Source organism: Chroicocephalus ridibundus, chromosome 1 (genome assembly GCF_963924245.1).
Source record: "Chroicocephalus ridibundus chromosome 1, bChrRid1.1, whole genome shotgun sequence".
NCBI classification, from domain to species: Eukaryota; Metazoa; Chordata; class Aves; order Charadriiformes; family Laridae; genus Chroicocephalus; species Chroicocephalus ridibundus.
This window is the reverse complement of record NC_086284.1, coordinates 136,112,189-136,131,535: the sequence shown is the minus strand read 5'-3', so window position 1 is coordinate 136,131,535 and position 19,347 is coordinate 136,112,189. Positions and strand designations below refer to the sequence as shown.

At 41.2% G+C, this 19,347-nt stretch overlaps 1 protein-coding gene across 5 annotated transcripts in view; it reads left to right on the top strand.

The window, feature by feature from the left end:
* Positions 1–9,279: 9,279 nt before the first annotated feature.
* The window catches only part of PHF21B (PHD finger protein 21B), a 175,582-nt gene continuing 165,514 nt past the window's right edge, over positions 9,280–19,347 (top strand). For 2 of the 5 annotated variants that reach the window (XM_063354964.1, XM_063354941.1), the window contains exons 1-3: positions 9,280–9,467; positions 10,108–10,140; positions 10,425–10,490. In XM_063354964.1, the coding sequence (XP_063211034.1) occupies positions 9,414–9,467; positions 10,108–10,140; positions 10,425–10,490 (153 nt within the window). In that variant the 5' untranslated portion in view covers positions 9,280–9,413. The remainder of the gene's footprint in view (positions 9,468–10,107; positions 10,141–10,424; positions 10,491–19,347) is intronic. The other 3 variants (XM_063354972.1, XM_063354960.1, XM_063354951.1) reach the window with 2 other exon arrangements.

Below are 19,347 nucleotides of genomic sequence, written 5' to 3'. Positions count from 1 at the left end.
CTGGGAGTAGGTGATATTCAGCAGAGATAGGATTCTTTTCTCAAAGGAGATTAGAAGCCCAATCTCAATGACTCAATGGGACTCAAGTGTGAATGCACATATCCTAAAAGGGATGGAGCATCGTACATCCAAGTGAATAAGTCACTTGGAGGTGGTAAGTTTCTTTTCTAAACCTTTGACACGGTGTTAAGCTTTACTAGCTATCTGTCCCAGTTCTTACCTATTTTTATTTTTTTTTTAAAGGTAATGAATTTGGCTACCCTTTGTTTTCAGGTGTGTAACTTGATATCAACTCAAAGCAACTTGATTCTTTGGAAAAAAAAAAGATAGTACCTTTTCCAACAAGAGAAGAGAAACACCCAGAGTTTGCTGATCAAATTTTAAAGTATTCCTTGAGCCTCAAGGTCATGGGAGGGATTTTCAGAAGTGCTCAGCATTATTATGCCTCATTTGAATTTTACCCTTCACTTCAAAGTTCGTGATGTTAGCCCAGTATGAGAGCTTTTAAAAATCACACTGCATTGATTTAAATCTCACAGGCAGTGATTATACTTTGCACTGACACCACAGGTGTAAATCAGAGGTGTGTTACACTCTCAGGACTTGCTTCAGCAGTTCAGCCCAAGCACAACTCCTCTGAGTAAGACACTTGATGTTCTTTCTCCACTGGTTGCACTGTACAATTTCTTGACATTCCTTGCCTTTTCCAGAAAGAACATTTTCTTGACCAGCTTTTCCCAAGTGTCCAGGACTATGTGGAGCTTAGCTACCTTTCCACACAGGCTACTCTACAATATGGGGAGAGTACTAGGACCTGGGTTTTCACAGTATTACACTTGGTATGGTCATTTGCATGAAGTAAAAGTCTATTTAGAGAGATTCAAAATGTTGTTCTTTCAAAACAAAGAGGCAAACAAAAAAATCAACTGAGAAGAGAGCTATTTGTTTTAATTCTTCCCAGGGAAAATGAATACAAAAATCCCCTATAGGGAATCATGCTTCCAAAAAGCAACTCATTTACTTTAGAGTATGTGATATGTGAGAGGCAGCATACAAAAACTAAGTCTGGTATTTAGAATAAAAACAAATTGTGTAGAGAATGGAGGGTGTGCGTGCCTAGCTTGTGATTTTGGGGGAATGAGTAACAGAACTTAAGTCAATTCTTCATGATCATTCCTGACAAGAGAGAGAAACGTATTGTTTACCCCTTTTACCTGAAGTTCTATGTTACACTTACTGATGCATCTGTTTTTCATAAAACCAGCATGGGGGCAGTGCTGCTGAGACTTGCAAATGCACCAAAAGTTTTGATTTTAATAGACTTTTTTTTCCTTGCATTGGAATATCTGCATTTTTCAGAAGTCCTTTTACCTGTGGGTATGACAGCACAGGGAGGGACTTTCCAAGGACTGAAATGAAAGCAAAAGCCCAGTCGAGTCGATGATTTACACTGTCATGTAACCCACTGGTAGTTTGTCAAATGCATAAAAATACTGGTAGCATTTTGCATTTAAAGGGCCAAATCTTTTTTGTGGATGTAATCAGTCATTTTCCATTGAAGTCAGTAAGAGTTGTCTGCACATAGAATAGAATTTCACCCTATGTTGAGATTTGTGGCTGGCTTGGTAGTTCTGATCCTGTGATCCAGATAGAAGGCTAAAATGAGATAGCTGGGAAACATCAGGGGAAATATAAGAAAGAGATGGAAGGACAGGATGAAAGGCAGAACAGGAAAGCGCTTCTAACACAATGGGAGAACCAGGGATAGTGTTATAGCTAGAGAAATGCTTAGAGCTGATAATGGAAAAGAAACCATTTAATTGCAAACAATGGACTTGAGACTACAAGATGAAGAGCTCCTGCCTCAAGAGAAAAGTCAGATTTTAAAGGTATATGGGCACCTAACACCTTCTGAAATAAAATAAATTTGTGCTTTGTAGGACAAGTCAGACTTCTAAAGCTGCTTGGGATCCAAGTCAGAGGTGTAAATACCTTTACAAATCTGGTCTTCTGGGCCCTCAAACCTTCTGTGTTGAGGAAATCTATGTTCCAGAACTGGGATGCTGATATGAATGAATGTAGCATGACAGAAAAATCCCACAAGCCAAATCCTGAATGCCTCGCTGGAGCAAGGAGAAGGAAATTTGCCCTAATAATGATAGGATAAAGACTGCAGAAAAGCCTCAAGGTGTTCCATTGTGGATGCTGGTTTTGTAGAAGTAACTTTTAGAGACAGGCCAAAGTGAGTATTGTTATCTTTTGCTTGCACTCTAAAATTACTGCTTATCTGCTTTTAGATTATGACTATATCCTAGAACTGCATCCTGTCTTCTGTTGTATTGATAGCGTAGCTTCTAAAGTTTTTGATGTGATCCTTCTTTTGCTAAAAAAGCTAGGAAAGAGTGTTTATATCTACTAATCTCTAGAGTCTTCAAGTTAGGAAGGATCTTGTACTTGTCCTGACTGATATTAAAGAGTATTTCTGAGAAGTCAGTATGTGTAAATCTTTTCTGTGGATGTGGAAAAAGTAAAGCAAGAAGGTAAACACATTCAGAAAACATCTTGATACTTCTTTAAAGACTAGAAGTATTTTAGACTTCTTTCAAGTTGTTTTTTACCTTTGGAATTATTACAAAGAAAATGTGTCTGCTCTCTTTTTTTTACCCTCCCTAGATGAAGGTGAATTAGAATTCTAAAAATACTGTTAACTGGAATATGGTCATAGGAAATCACTTTTTTCTCCTTTTACTATTCAAGCAACCACCAGGAACTTTGGGTTTATGATGCTTAAACAACAGAAGCAATAGGCTGCAAGGTGTAAAGTAATATCTATTGTAATCAAGTAACTGAGAATAAAAATTGTATGTGGCCACTTAGAAAGTGAAATATAAGACAGGACACCTGAGTATCAACAGGACTAACCCTGTAAGGAAGAAGGAGAGATGGTAGTGGATGCAATTTAGGGTATTCTAATATGATCTATTAGGATGTGTATCAGCTGTATTATCAGAGGGATAATAGTATACTGGTCCAGAAAAGGTCTTAAGAAGTCATCTTGCCTCTCCCATTCCTCCAAATGTATCAAACAATAATCCTATCCTTTCTGAAGGTTGGTTGTTTAATCTTTTGTTAGAGGTCCCCAATACCAGTGATTCCAGCATCTCCAAAGGGAATGTGTACCAGTATTACCTACTTTTGCCTTTAGATAAGTTTTTGGTAATGTCTAGTCTGACTGTCCCTCACTGCAATGTAAATCTAACCCTTCCTGTTCTCTTGGCCAATAAAGCCAAAGAAGTTATTCCCTTCCTCTTTTTATATGTCCAAAGACTATTAATAATGTCACTCCTCAGTCCTCCTGCTAACCTAAGTAACTCCAAGCATTTTACTAACACTTCCCTTGTAGATCAAACATTCTCCAAATTTCTGATTGCTCTTCTTAGTGTCCTCTGCTTTCTCATCAATTCAGCCACACATTTCTTGAGTGTGGTACTCAAAATTGGACATAGTTGTCCACCTGAGGCTTTGCCAGTGCTGAGTAGAGCAGAAGCATCATTTCATATCTTTTTTCATATAATTTCATATCTTAATAATTTCACTCCCATTTCTGCGTCTCTTTTTGCAAAAACCTGACATTTTTGACTCTCGTTCAGCTTGAATTAATGTTGCGGCCTCCTGCATATCTTAGACTTTGACATTTCACTTTTCGCCATACCCTTTCCTTCTGATAATCATAGGGAATTGGTTAATTTCCTGATTCAGTTTGCCTCTCTTGAAGTTTTTTCCATGAAAGACAAGAGCTGTCAACATCTCTCAATCTCACCAAGATAGCCATTGTCTCTAGCCCCCAGTTAAGTTGACTTTGGGAAGAGGAAAAAGTTACTTCCATAAAATAATTACAGTTCTGTAAAGCATCTTCTCAGTTAAGCTGGAGAGATGATTTTAAAAGGGGAAGGAACATATTGCAGGACGGAGGTATCCAGAAAATACACAACAAACTACACGTCTTGAATAATTGATCAGCTAACCTTAAACTTATCAATGTGGCTTCAAGCTCTACTCTTTTTCATACTTGGCTGCTTCTTAAGTTTTATTATCACTGTCTATTCCCATGTGCAGAAAGAGCCCTTGCTCTTGCAGGAAAGTTGGTCCTGGCTTGTACAAAGATGACCCTGCATGGTATGTTGCCATTCACTTCAAGTACTTTCCCAGGGCAGGCTGTGTTAGCAGCTACTCCCTTCTTGTTCAGCTGCCCACGATCTTATTATCTTCGGACACTTTTCTTTGACAGTTTGGGAAGAGGAATTAGGAGTGCATGGAATTTGCAATAAGGCCATTGATTGTCTTTACAAATCACTGTCCAGTGCTTTATTCTTCCAAATCTTTTTAGGACTCTTTGTAGGAAACAGAGGGAGTATATTACACAAGGGTATATGGGGACGTGGATTTTCCAAGTTAATTCTAATAAAAATATGGCATTACCAAAAGCAATTAAGTGCCTTGTTCTCCTCTGTAGCTTTGCAGGTCTTCTCCTGAATCAGTAATAGTATCTGATAAGGGAGGAACATCATCCCTTCTTGTGGGGATTTAAAGTGTGGGATTGGACTCCCAGGTGTTGGATTCCTGTAATTAGATGCATTAGAAGCAAGAACTTTTGGGTGTCTTGTGTTCTTGATACAATGATTGGTCCTGTGCCTCTGTACGCAGGAAATATTGTTACAAAAAATGTCATTTATTGGTCTTCTATTGATACTGTACTGTGCATTTTTAGGTAATCCTGTAAGGTAGGTCATTCTGTCAAATAGATTTCTGCAATAACTTTTTGCAGAAAAAGGATCTGATTTAGAAACGCTTGTGCACATAAGTGACTCTGTTACCAAGGACTATTAAATTGATTCACATGCATAAAGCTTTTCATGAATGGAACTGTTTGCAAAATTGGAGTTTTGGTCCTTATTCATCCAAACAGTGTCACGCAGAAACCAACAAAACTTTTGGCAACAGGAAGGTTGCATTTATATTTCATTGTAGAACACACACCTTTACTCTAGGACCGCAGAATGTTTTTGTATGTAAAAGTCCTCATCCAGGCTCTGAACATGATCTCTACCACAAGGAGAAAGGAGGAGTACAGTTTCTTCTGGAGGAATTCTGAAGTTCCATAACTTCTATGAGCAATAATAATCTTTCCAGGGGTCAACGAAAAATGTGTTTAATCATGTAACATACAACATGATATTTTTTCATTAGCACCCACCGTAAATTTCCATGCTTAAGCAGACCTCTCTGCAAGGCTGCCAGCTGCTCTACTTGGTCTCCCGTTCCCTTCGCAGTTTTCAGCTAAACTATAAGTGTCCCTTATGCAGGGGCATGGGTGGAAGGGAAGCTCACTGAGCTCTCATGTCCCTCCAACAAGCCGGATGACTTTTGCCATCATAATCTCCAAGTAAATTGCATAAAGCTGTTAACAATTTTATAGGTGACTGCATAATGTTATTGCATAAATGTATTTGACAGATTAATGATTATTTTACACAACTTCCCCAGAAAACAATATAAGCAGTATCAATAAATGAAAAGCAATGTACTTCATTATGTTTTATAATTTATAATTTGTATTTGTATTAAAATCTGTGACCCATCATAGCATTGTAGATGTATAAACCAATTTTTGAGCAGTGGGCAGGTTGAAACAAATTTCTAAACTTTTCCTGTTGGCTTCTCACTGATGTGGGAAGGACAACACAAGAACCTCACCCCTTGCAGGTAATGTCATAAAATTGTACACTTCCTGAAACTGCACACTTCTGTGCAAGAAGTTAGGCTAACAGTAATTGCTATTCTTATTCTGATGAACAAGTGACTATTTTATAATGCTGAGAAAAAGTGTCTTTGCTCTACCAATGAAATATGCAGTTAAACAAATCAATCAGCATAATGTCAATGAATTAACAACTAATACGTAAAGAAATCATACTTGACTAGTTTAGTCAGTTTTAGTTGATGGCCTGATTCTGAACTCATAGAAGTTTTTCACTGATATAACCAGAGGTTACAAAGGTAACATTCCCAATTTACAAAATCCTTTAGGCTTCCCTTTTTTAAAAGCTCATTCAAATGCTTTGTTAGCTTGTTTAGAGCCACTTTAAACCTCTGAATAACTGCTTGGAAGCCTAGCCTACTCACACACCTTACTTCAGATGTCAGTTCTTATCAGGTATTTACTTACCTTGAAAAGCCCTGCTTTTGTTGGGTCTAGCACTACAAAATGCCTTTGTACAGAATGTGTGAGAAGTTCCACTGATTTTACATTGAAACAGTTTCATATTCATCAGTATCTACAGGATTGACCTATTGGTCCTTACAAATGTGAGTGGAGTTTAGATTTTGAAAATCCTCCCTACAGCTAAGCCATTTTATTGATTGGGAATTATATACCCCCTCTGATATTTTCAGTCCAGAGACCAAATACACTGACTATGGAAAACAAACTGACTTAGACATTATCTTTAGAAAGAGTGAAACTAGCTTCTTGATTTTAGCTGTTTGAGCCATGTGCAGACACTAACAAAATGCTGTAAATGTAGTCCATTACTATAACAAATATCAGTAACTTGAATAAGGCTCTTTGAAAATAATTTGTTTAATCGTAAGGTTAATAGAAATTTTCAGTTGTCTTTATTCCTAATTTTGGCAGACTGAGAATATTTCACCATGAATCTTTGTATGATTTTAATGTAAGAAGTTATGTTTGGACAGAATATATTTGAGAAGTTTATTGAAAATTGGGTACATCGTTTTGGACTCCTAGCATGTTACATCTCACAACAGCTTTAATTACAGTACAGTTGATGTAAGTTGGTTTTGGTGTATATTGGTGCTTTTAATTAGCTTTAAGATGAATTTAGTTAGTTATTAAAATTGGCATCCAAGCACATCTGGAGCACAGTGGTGTTTTAAATACTGACTAATCATTTAGTGTAAGTTTCAACTTAATGTTTTAGTGCAGTTTAAATAAAATATCAACGTGCAATCATTGCAGGAATGGGAGTATGTATGCACTAAGGGTTTTGTCCCTAGCACTCTGTCATTTAACTGCTTGTTAAAATGTGCCCTAAATTTTGACCATCATCAATAAAATTGTTCTGAACCTTATTTTTGGCTTCTTACCCCACTCTGGCCATGTGTCAAGATGACAGTAAATCTAACTGCACGGTTTCTATTACTGCATTGAAAGTACTGCAGCTACATAGCAAAACACTTCCTATAAATTTGTGCTGCTGGTTTAACAGTATTTAAAAAAAATTCACAGCAGGCTCAAGGTTGGATCAGGTAGTGTCTGTTCGTATGACCTGAAGCTGGGTCGCATGTTGGTGGACCAAGTGACATAAAGGCGACATGTTTTTGTCCGCACATGATCTAGACTATCTCTGTGGTGCAGGGTGACCCAGTGGCACACGTATCTGTTACTGACAGCCAAGGAACTGGGGCTTGACTGGGTTGAACTGGAGTATTTACTTAAGCCAACCCTTCTGTGCTGGTTTAAAGTCTTGCTACTGATAAGTAGTAGCTAAACTGAGGCCGTGGGTCTGTGTTGCTAATCCCTTGGCACTGTGCTCACTTGCCTGAGTGTCCCAGAGCTCCCGTCCCTTTCTCTGTTGGCTGCTGCAAGTCGCTGTTTGGGGGCTTGTGCTCTCGGTTAGTCGCAGACCCAAAACCAACTCATCCACCAGAAAACTCCCCTAAAAATACTTTGACTGCTTTCTAACGTGTCTCGGGTTCGACATCCCGTTTCGAGGGGCCAGCCCCCCCAGCAGTGGGCTCGGCACAACCCAGGGGTACGGCGGCTTCTTCTGGTGAGGAGCGGGCGGCCGAGGACGGGGTGAGCGGGGAACAATTTAAACTCCATGCGCTGCCAGGGGGAGAGGTAACCCTCCCTGACGCCAGCCTGCCCGCTGCCTCGAATTCCGTGCTGAAGCGGGCGAAACTCCCACCCGCCGCCGGAGCCAGCACCAGCCGTAGCTGCCGCTTCTTGTCCCTCACAGCCCCCGCTAACGGCTCGCCGCGCGCCGCCGGGCGGCTGCCCCTCACAGACCCCGTTAACGGCTCGCCGCCGGGCAGACCTGGTGCCGGCGGCGGGAGGCGCCACCGGCCTGTGACGGGACGGGGTGAGGAACGGCTTCCCCGGCTGGCAGCTAATGCCACGCCGGCAGGGGCCGGGAAGATCCAGTGACGGGAGAAGGGGAGCGGGGAGAATCAGTATAGAAGATGGCGGGGGGAGGGGGGACACGACAACTGGAAGAAACTTCCCCTTCCTCAGCCGCTGGGACCGGTCTCCCGCCAAGCTGGGGAGGGCGGGGGTCCCTTCCCCCGCCCCAAGGCAGCCCCCAGCGGACACCCACAGGGGCGGAAAGGGAAGGCCGTGCTGCCCCGCCACGGAGAAGCCCCTTTCCCGGCGGCGGCGCTGAGGCGCTGGGAGGTGGACGGGGCACAGGGGTGGGGGAAGAGACTCGGCCCCTCCTCCGCCCCGCCCCGCGCCTTCGCCCCGCCCCTCTCCTCGCGGGCCCTCGCGCCGGGGAGCGGGCGAGCGGGCGCGCGCGCAAGCGGGCGGGAGCGCGCCGGCACTTTGTTGTTCTCTCGCCTACCGCGGCGGCGGCGGCGGGGGTAAGGCGCATGCGCGGGCCGCGAGCCTTCACTCCCCCCCCTCCCCCCCGCTCCATCCGGGCACCGCCGAATTAGCATTGACGGCCGAGGCACAACTTTTTCCCCAGGCAAAGTGAAATCAAGGCGCGCACTCCGAGGAAATATAGTCCCTCCCGTTTTCAGCCCTTTGCCGTCCCCATTGGCGGGGGCGGCGGGGCGGCGGGAGGCGGCGGAACGGCTGCGGGGCGGAGCGGGGGCGGTGTGGGGGGGGGGCCGCGGGGGGCGTGCGGGCGGGGGCGCGGGGGGAGGGGCCCCCCCTACTTTGGCGGAAAGTGAGTGATGAGTCTGTGTCCCCAGCAAAGAGGCAAAGAACTTGCTTTGCAGACTGAGTAGTTGTTTCTTTCGATTGTTGTTGTCGCTTTTTTTTTAATATTATTATTGTTGTTACTGCCATTCCTTTTTCCTTTTTTTTTTTTTAATTTTTCCTGGTCTTTCTTTCCTCCTTTTTTTTTTTAATTTTTTTTAATTTTTTTTTTTTTTTTTTTGCCGTGGAGGGAGGGTTGGCTGCCTGGCTGGCTGGCGGGTCGGTTGCAAAAAGCAAGAAAGAAAAAAAAAAAAAGGCCAAAAAAAAAAAAGAGAGAAAGGAAAGGGAGCAAAAAAAAAAAAAAAGCAAGCCAAACAAAACCAAACCAAAAAACCAAACCAAACAAACAAACAAAAAAAACTTCATTCGGATCTGAAAGTGGCAGGAAAGTGCCTGGCAAGTTGCAGGGATGGAGCTACACAGCTTGCAAGAGGCGTTAAAAGTGGAAATCCAATGTCATCAGGTAAAAAAAAAAATAAAATAATAAGCAAATAAAAAATGCTCTTCTATCCCCGGTGCTTTTTAGAGGGAGAGGAGGATCGGAAGGGAGCCAGTGTTGCATGCTTACCAAGTAGCCTTTGCTTCTTGTCGCAGGGTCTATCGATCAGGGGCGGGGAGGGGGGGGGGGAGGCAGAGCGGGGCCGGGGCCGCGGCCGGGGCCGGGGTGACGCGGGGGGGTGGGGGGGGGAGCGGGGCCGCGGCGGGGGCCCCCCCCGGGCCCCCCGCGGCAATGGTGAGCACTTCGCCAAAGTAGTTTTGCGGCTTGTTTGGCTGAGTTTTTTTTTTTGTGTGTGTGTGTGTGTGTGTGGGTTGTGGAGATGCAGAGTTAACGTTGCGGTCGGTGCTCGTGTGAGTGTGTGTGCGTGAGTGTGAGTGCGTGTGCGTGTGTGCGCGAGTGTGTGTGTGTGTGTTGGAGAGATTAGGACGAGACTTGAATATTTATGAGCTTTGCTTGAAACTGACTCGCAGTGTTTACTTGCCTCTTTGTTCCTTACCCCCCTCCCTCCCCCGTCCACACACATACATACATTTAAAAAAATCCATTAAACTTGAAACAGTTTCTAATTCCTCCTTTTTTGGGGGTGATTTTTTTTTTTTTATAGAAACTAGTTGCACAGATGAAGCAAGATCCACAGGTAAATGCAGATCCTTTTTTTTCTCTTCTTCAGTATTTTATCCCTGCTGTAATAAGCGCAGTTGTGCTGGGACAGCAGGATGAGAAACTTTATCAGTAAGAGATCTCATTTTGTAGTCTGCACTGAGCTTTCTTACTAAGGAGGGTGTTTTGTGTGTGCATGCTTTCGTTCGGCTTTGGTGGAACGGTTTTGCCTTTGAACAATTTCTAGATCGCAAGTTTTATTCATTACAGGGGTTAGTTTACACTTTGCCTTTAATATGCATCTTATTGCCGTTTTTGCAGAACGGGGATCTTAAGAAACAAATCCATGAAAGGCAATCAAGAATAGCAGCTCTTAATGAGAAACAAGTAAGGAACAGATCGATTCAGTTGTGTTTGGTTTTTCTTCTTGTTTTTACAATGCACTTTCTAAACATCCGAAAAGTGTCTGCGTTAGCTGAAAAATACCGACAGCAGAGAATATAACATCCATTTTCCTAAGCGTAAAGTAAGAAAATGCATGTTTTCAAAATGAGGTCGGATTCTCGGATGTCTTGCTGGGGGAAAGAATGATTTTAGTACTAGTAGTAAAAAGATAAGCAGTAGTTAAAACGTAAAAAAAAAATGAGGCGTCCATTTTGAGTTGGTCGACATGTTTTAGGAATATGGAAAATTCTCCGGTCTTGGGCTACTTTGTGCACTTCCGTGTAATGTGCAGAGCAAGAGTTGGGAGGGAGGAGGCTGGAGCCCAGTTCGGAGCCATTTCTGGGCTTTGATTACAAAACTGATTTTTATTGATCACTTTATTTTATTTCTTTTCTTCTTCTTTTTTTTTTTTTTTTCCCTCCCCACTTGCCTTTCTCTTCCCTTGGTCTGATCTGACGTGTTAGCTTTTGATTCGAGTTCTCTTAGGCACTTTCACTTTTTCTCCCCTTCCAAAAATATGAATAAAAACAGATTAACCTGTTTCAGCTGCCGGAGGAAAAAAGAGAAAAAAAACCCCAAACCCCAAACCGGAGGAGGGGAACAAAACAAACCAGAAACCTTCCTCCCTCCCTCCCTCCCCCCCTCCCCCCCCCTCCTTCCCCCTGCCCTCCCCAAACTTTCTCATCTCTCTTTTTGTGCCGAGTGACCCCCGGTCCCGCTGCTCCGCCCGCGACCCGCTCCCCCCACCCCAACCCCGCCCGGGAGGAAAGTTGCCGGGCGCGGAGGGGGGCGGCGGGCTTTCAGCACCGCGGACAGCGGCCGCCGAGTGCACACTCACTCCCGCACACTCGCATTCACACTCACCCAACTATCCGCACCCCACCTCTTTCCCCCCGGGCCCCTGTCCCCACTTTCAGGACTTCCAGCGCAGGAAGGGCAGTTGACAAAGCCACCCTCCCCGGGGGTGAACTTTCCCTCTCACCCCCCACCACCATCGCCACCTCCCCGGGGGGCCGGCGCGGCGGTGCTGAGCTCCCCTCCCCGTCCCTCGGTTGCCGGCCCCGCCGCCGGCGGGAGCGAGCGCGGTTCCTCCGGAATGCAGCAGCCCTTTCAGCACCATAGCCGGGGACAGCGCCCGCGGGGCGCCGGGCGGCCAGCCCCACTGCCGCCCCCTCCCTCCCTCCCTCCCTGCCGGCGAGGGACCTCCGGGGGAGAGGGGGCACGTGTGCGATTCCACCCCTTTTTTTCCCTTTTTTTTTTTTTTTTTTGTTTTGTTTTCCTGGAGTTGCGGTTAAAGTTGAAGAGTGATCCGTGCATATATAATCTGTGCCCATAAGGTGATGGTGATTATCTGCTACCCTTTTCCTCCCAGTTTATTGTAATCAGAATTTGTCAGCACTCTCAATTTGGTAGTGGAAGCTTCCATTTTGTGAGGAAGGGGTGTTGGTTTCTTCTAACATGGAGAAAAGTCTGCAGAGTTTGAAGGTGGGGGATGGGGCCCCATTCATGCTGAACATTACCATTTTGATTGCTTTGATGCCATTTTTGGAGGGGGGAGGGGATAGAATACCCTACTCAGCAGAGCACAAAGATGTTTAATCACTGTATAGAATCAAATCAGATACTTTCTTTTTTAAAGCAAATCTGACGCTACATGATAGCTAAGGGCTGTTAGTCCTTTTTTGCAGTGTAAAACAGCAAGTTGTTGACTCTAATACTACTATACTGAGTAGAAGATTTTTTTAAAACAAGGTAACAGCCTTTACTGCAACAATGCATCTTTATGTGTTCTTTCTTCAATATGGAAATAGTTTTACTGTTCTAAGTGGGTATTTAGAACACACATTTGATCATTTTCCCCTGTATTGTAGCAACTATTTCAAGGCTGTTTAAATTTTTATGATGATAGTAAATGAGAAGCTATTTATTATGTGTCATGTTGGAATTTAGATAAGGCAGAGAGACACATTTGAAAATACAGTTTGAATGTTCCGATTCAGCTCTGTGAAAAAGGTTTTTGCTAGTCTTGTGCAACATATTTACGTATAATCCAAACTAACTAGTAAGCAGTCGTATATTTATGACTTGCCCTTCTAATAATCTTATAAATAAATCTATAAAGTATGAAGTAATTAAACTTAAAATGCTAAAATTCTGTAAACAGCAAATTTGGCCTAGCAGGAAACCTACCATTTCTAGGCAAGCCCCTAGATTTAGATTTATTTTACTGATTTCAACATCCTGTGCAACAAGAGCTTATAAATAAGAGACTAGCTGGTGATGTGGTGTCCTCTTGCTCCAGACTGCCACCTCTGGAGCTCTAAACTTAAATCTTTCTTGGGTCATAAGTGAAATGAGTTTGGAGTTCTTAGCCTTTGACCAAGTCACAAAACCATTGTGTAACTTTGCAGACTTGCTATAATTAGTAGTTGCTCTTTAGGTAATGGCTTATAAATGAACTATCAGTCCTTGAGGGCATGAAGAAGATGCACTGAAGGCTACTGAGACAATAGATAGGCTAATGTTGGAGCTATTTAGTGGTTTCAAGCTCTCACTTTTGTGGCTATTCCAAAACAGTGATGTAAACTTAAGTAGGCAGTGTAAGTAGGGAGGTTATTTTTACATATGTATTTACATTCCTTCCCTCCTCCTTCCCCCCCCTCCCCCCCGAAGATTTGTTTAGGCACAACTAATTCATAATTCAATAATGTATACCTTTGATTGTGCATGCACTGAATACAAAAGATGCTAAAATTGCATTTCAATTAACTGCACATGTGGATGATGAAACAGATAGTAAAATGAATGGATGATCACATCATCCACATCTGTTAGAAATATAGCACGAGTGAGTGTTATTTTTCAGTACCCCTATTCATCAGTTTTCCCTTGTAGCCATTGGCATTTGTGGCAGTATTTCCTTTTCTTGAAAGTTACAAATAAAGGCAGAAAGAACCGAATGACAAACTCAACTTTTGGTGGATGAGGTAAATGTATAAGGTAGACTTCTATGCACAGTTGGATTTTAAGTTGCAACCTAACTAAAGATCCCTGGCCAGTCAGTGATGTTTCTGTTATGTTGGTGGTTTAGAGAAATATGGAATTAAATGTAGTTTTAACATTTTCCTACTGTTTTCAAATAAGTGCTGTGGAGCCGTCGTTTTCATTATTGAAAGGATGCAGCTTCAATCAATACTTAATTTGGCATGCTACTCAGAAAGACAAAAGTTGTACTTTTGTTAGGAGTGTATCTTTCATATACTATAGTTTTGATGAATTGTAATAGCGTTTGAGAGTGGGTTACCTCTTCTTTAACAAGATATGATGTGTGAAGACTCCATTAGTTGGTCCAGTGGTTTTACACCTTCAATCTACAGCACATGCAGAGCAGTGGTAACATTTTTATCTAAATTGTCAAGCAACAAGCATTTATATGTAAATAAAAGAGCTATCATAAGAGCCAGCATTGGCCTTAAAAGCACACCAGAGGTGCTCTGCTGCATGTGCTTCTTGCTTTCTTTATGTCCTTAAAAGAGTCATTAAAGGTCTTTTAATTTTAGAAAGTTGTCTCCTATTAATTAATAGATCAGGATAAATAAATAAACAAACCTTTAACCTCCAGTCAGAAGTTACTTGTTACTGACATAAGTATTAGGTGGTAAGCGAGGTCTTAAAAATTAACAGTGAAACAATGAACATGTGTGGGCTACTATATTTTCAACTGCAATGAACTCTGAATTCAGACAGCCTGTCCTGGAGCACAGTAATAAAAATATGTCTTCCTGAAAGACATTATGTATATGCCATTCACTTGTGCACTGCCTCATTTCTTTACCATAATTTACTATCTATGCAGAAAATCAACATTAGTTTCAGGCGACTCTCCCAGCGTGTGTTATTGCTGGTTTGTATTTTTGGGTAGTATATCTGAAATTAAATCGCTGACTGTATTTTGCCTGTGGTGATCACTAGCAAAGCCTGTTTGTGGAAAGTGTTAGACTTCTTAAAATTTAAGTACAGTTCTTATGCAAGTTGTTGGAAATGATTTAGCTCAAGATGTCTGGTTTTACTGATGTTGTATCTTTGTTTTGGGGAAAAGAAGGAAGTGGTTTTTTGGTTTGTTGAAATTCATGCTGCGCTGTGCCTGGAAATGGCAGCATTGTTTACACATGTTAAAGGGGAAATTATTGACATTTGCCAAAGCTCAGTATTTCATATGGTTGGGTACTTTCAAAATTGTTGAAGTAAAATAAGGGTTATAAGCATCAGTAAAAACTGAGGTAAAACCTGAAAGGAACCTGAAAAGCATTTCCAAATCACGTTGAACCTAATGTCAAACTCTGTCCCAAGGTACACACAGCACTCCTGTTTCTTGCAGCAAGAATTGTGTCTATGTATGTTCATCCCAGCAGAATTTGGTTTGAAGGACCTTACTGAGTACTAGCTGAAGTCGAGGGAGACAGGGTGATGAGCTCCCAGTTGAAGTATTACACTTTTCAATCACTGCATTAAGTCTTTAAACACAAAGACAACAGGTACTAAATATGAGCTTGACTTTGAAGCTCTTCTGCACATTGAGGTCTCGCTGACTTTGCTGGGAAACCCGAACAACTGCAGAATCAAATGAACTTACTGGATCAAAGTAAAGATTAGTTCTGGATTGTAATTCAGAAAGCTTCAGTTCCTCTTTCCCCCCCCCCCCCCCCCCCCTTTTTTCCCTAGAATCAGCTAGTAATTTATTGGTTGCTTTGCCATCTGTAGAAAAAGTGACACAACTAGGGAAGAGTTTACCGTGAACTCCTTGGAGGAGAAACTTGGGAATATAGTTTGCATAATGGCAGTCCTAGCATTCTGTTTGTGCTTTCAGTAATACCATATTGAGATTCCCTGCTCATATTGGTGGAAAAGGATAATAAAGTACATTTTCATAGAGGTGAAACACAATGGAAATATGTATACTTGTGGCTTTCTACCTTCCATTGGGTTGCTCTTATAAGATTCATGGAAATTGCACATCTGTAATGAAAATGTGTACTGGAGGGGGTTAGAACCACCTTTTGTTTGGTAGCTGCTTGACTGGCATGTGAAATGCTATTTCTTTCCAGTATTTTTCTTTGACCGTACACTTTTCTGTTCAGTGTATCACTTGGCAGGGCTAAGAGTTGAAAAGTGAACGTTACATTCATTCTAACCATTTTAAAGAGTTCACTTTGATATTTTAGCCACTTAAAACACCTGCTGTCAGAACAGTACAATTGATTTCAATTAACTTTGAATTTCTTCAATAAGATGACTCTTATAATAACTCCAGTAATCCCATGATGCCTCATTAGAAGAGCTGGCTATGATGATTATCCCTGTGATTTAGCAATTTTTTCCTTACAATGCCTTTGTCTATTCAGAAAAAGGAATTATGCCAACAATACCTTTTTATTTCAGTTCTGGTTTTACACTAACAGCACTTGCTACCTGTTACACATTGTAAAATATCTAATTTATATTTGCAGCAAACAGGTATTTTTTCAGATGTACACGTTACTTTGGTAAGGAGACCCTTTCAAAGAAACTTTAGTTCTATATAGGAACTCTACCTCTTGGAGTTAGAATTTGTTTTAATTTTTAAGAGACACTTGGACAGTTAAAAGTGGTGCTTCTGCAGGAGTCTTTGTCTAGAGCTCTGGTTTAATGGAACAAATTCTCCACTGGTTCATGTCATGTGTGCAGCTCATCCAGAACAGTGTATCATGTCAGATATTTATACTAGTTCATCTTGTTTCAGGATCTGGTCCATGGACTCATTTTGCTTGTGGAAGAAAAGGGGAATATGGCTCCAAATGTCTCCTTTCCGGAGAAGGGGTTCTGAATGGTGATTTTAAATCATATTTCCAATGGGATACTGCATCACTCTAAACATTTCTGGTGTGTTAAAGTGGAGAAAATCCCTTTTCATCTCATTCCAGATTTGATTTTCAAGTTGAAAGCGTGAAGGCGTATAAAGGCACGTTAATACAGAGTTACTTTTAACTTTTCCCTCTATGCCTTTCTCTTTGTGATCAAAGATAAAATATGCAGTATTTTTGTACTTGATTATAAAATTATACTTCCCTCTCCCCTCCACCCCCCAAAACAAAATCTGAAGCATCAACACAATTTCTAATCAATAGAGTTAAAGGGTAGAAGTTTGCAAATCAATAAGACAAGGCCATGGTAAGTAGTGTATATGTGGCCATGATGTCAAAGAGGGCAATTTGTACATGCAGAGTAGTTGGAGGTAAGGGAAGTATAAAAGTGGGCTGCAAGTTTAAGATAAGAACAAAGAAGAACAAAAAAAGAATTGGACTAATTGAAATGCAAATTTGTCTTTCTGCCATTAAAGTAGACAGTTATTTCAACCTAACACTCATATTTGGTCTATCCATTCCTTGGTGTTGAATCACCTTAAACACAGTTCCCTTATATGCAAGTATATAAATGTATGTATATCCTTTTTTTTTAAACTTAAGGTGGTACTACTCTTTTCTTTGGAAATGTTCTTCTTGAGCCAAAATGTACTTCCTTAAACATGCTTTCTCTCCCCTCCCCCCCCCCCTTTTTTTTTGAATCAGCTACTTATTGTTATGTAGTAGCAATTTCCAGAGTGTCATATGAAATTGCTGATGCGGCTTAGTTCTAGCTACAACCTGCAACTGCCAATAGTAAGCATCTATTGGAATCTAATATGTACCACAGGGTATTTTTGCACATGTACAGGCAGACCCTTCTGGTTAATATACAGAGACAGTGGAAAAATAGGACGACGTATTTTCTTTTTTTTAACCCATGGAGGAGTTAAATATATATGCCTGAGTTTAAACTACAAAATGACCCTTGTGACTGAATGAAAGTAAACCAGAGAACTGGCCCTAAATGAGGCTGCAGTAAAATCAAAACAGCAAGTATCTGGGAACTTTGTAGGTGTGATGGGTGAAGTTAATTTGAGATTTTGAGAGGCAATCTTATTTTCAGAGTTGGAATTTAGTCCTAAGAGCCTGGGTGTTGAGGCTGTGGCAAGAACAGTGTGTTCACCTGAGTTTGATTGCTTGCGTTTAATCGAGAGAAGCATACAATTGGTTTTGAAATAGAAGTTTAATCTATATAGTGTATAGGTCGTTTTCCTTTCCACATTGATTTAACTTGATCATGTTGGTACTTTGTGATGTAGCTTACCTCTTATCCAGGGAGAAGGAACGGAACAGCCTTTCTGTGCAAACTCAGCTATTGACGACAAATCTTACAAGGTTACAGAAAGCGAAAATGTATATTACATTTTGATTAACAAGAGTCAAGTGAGAATCATTGATACTTTTGACATGCAGCAGAGATTAACCTGCATTTTCTGTAATTTTCCATTTTTGTAAAGCACTTTGAATCAGCTAGGATTGCCTAAAGATTTATTGGTTAACTGAAGCTTTGCTAAAAATGAGAAAGATGAGAGAAGCTTCCATTCTCAGAAATGTACAGACTCGAGTGTCTCTGTGTATAAATGTGCTTGTGTATGTGTGTGTGCGTGTGCTTGGGCGTGAGCATAAGGTCTTTCTCTTTGATATCATTCAGGCAGAAAGCCAATATGCGCATGTAAATGAGCCTGAAAATGTAATTAAAAATATATACATGCTGGGGACTGTGATACAGAATTTAATATGAGATGCAGGTTACAAAGTGACAAGTAACATTTCCTATACAATCACTGATACTAACTCTCATCTGTGATTTATGCATCTTATGTGTTATTAAGTGCCAAACAGATAAATGCTGGAATTATTTCCTTAGATATAATTTCACCACAATGAGTGAATGTAAAGTACGTCTTGCTCATTCTTTTCCCCTCAACCAAAACAGAAGTCAAAATACACCTACCATGAAAATGTTACTACGGAGACTAAAAGTATTTTATATAGGGTCAGATAAAGACCTCTTTGATAACATATCTTTCCTGGCAATAAAATGTGATAAAATAAACTTATTTGTGTTGTTAATATATTAAGATCAAGGAAATTCTGCAAATCATTAACACACATCTAGGGACTCATATACAGATAGAAGAAGATAAAGATTGCCAGGTAAAAGACATAAATAATTTTAGCCTTTATTTCAGTGTAGATAACAAAGGCTCACACCTAAAAGCTTACATGGGAGGCATCTCAGAACCTCCAAACTTTAGGCAAGAAACCAGTTTTCTTAGCCTGAAAGTATTTTCTAAAAGTTACGTTAGAGTGCTGGGTGCAGAACCTGACATTTCTGCTCTCCAGCTTGGGGAGAAGCTACTTGGAAAAGCTTTATTTTGCATTTAAAAATACAAGTGGAATCCAGATGTATTTATATCAACAGCTCCATAGCCCATAAATGTATACAACCTAAGCCAGTGCCTTATTTACGTTATTTTATTAACATTCTTTGCTGAGTGGGCTTGAATGGAGCACAATCTCTCATATAGAGGATCTAATTATAAACACAAGGGACAGAACCAAATAAGCAGTCTTTAAAGGGAAAAGAGTCTGGCAGCTTTGTTTAAAGTGTCCTTTAATGAACTTCTTTAGCAGCTTGTATCTTAGCAACACATTTTATTACATACCAGTGCGGGAGAAGCAGTTTGCAGATGGAGTTGCACACAGTAATTTATTTCCCCCCTTTTTTTTTTTCCATTTTTTTTCCCCCTACTTCTCTGTGGTGACTCAACTGGAATGTGCAGAGTAGCTTTTCTAACACTGATAGCTCACTCGAAATCCCTGATTGGTTCATTTGTATCTGTTCTGTTTTGTTA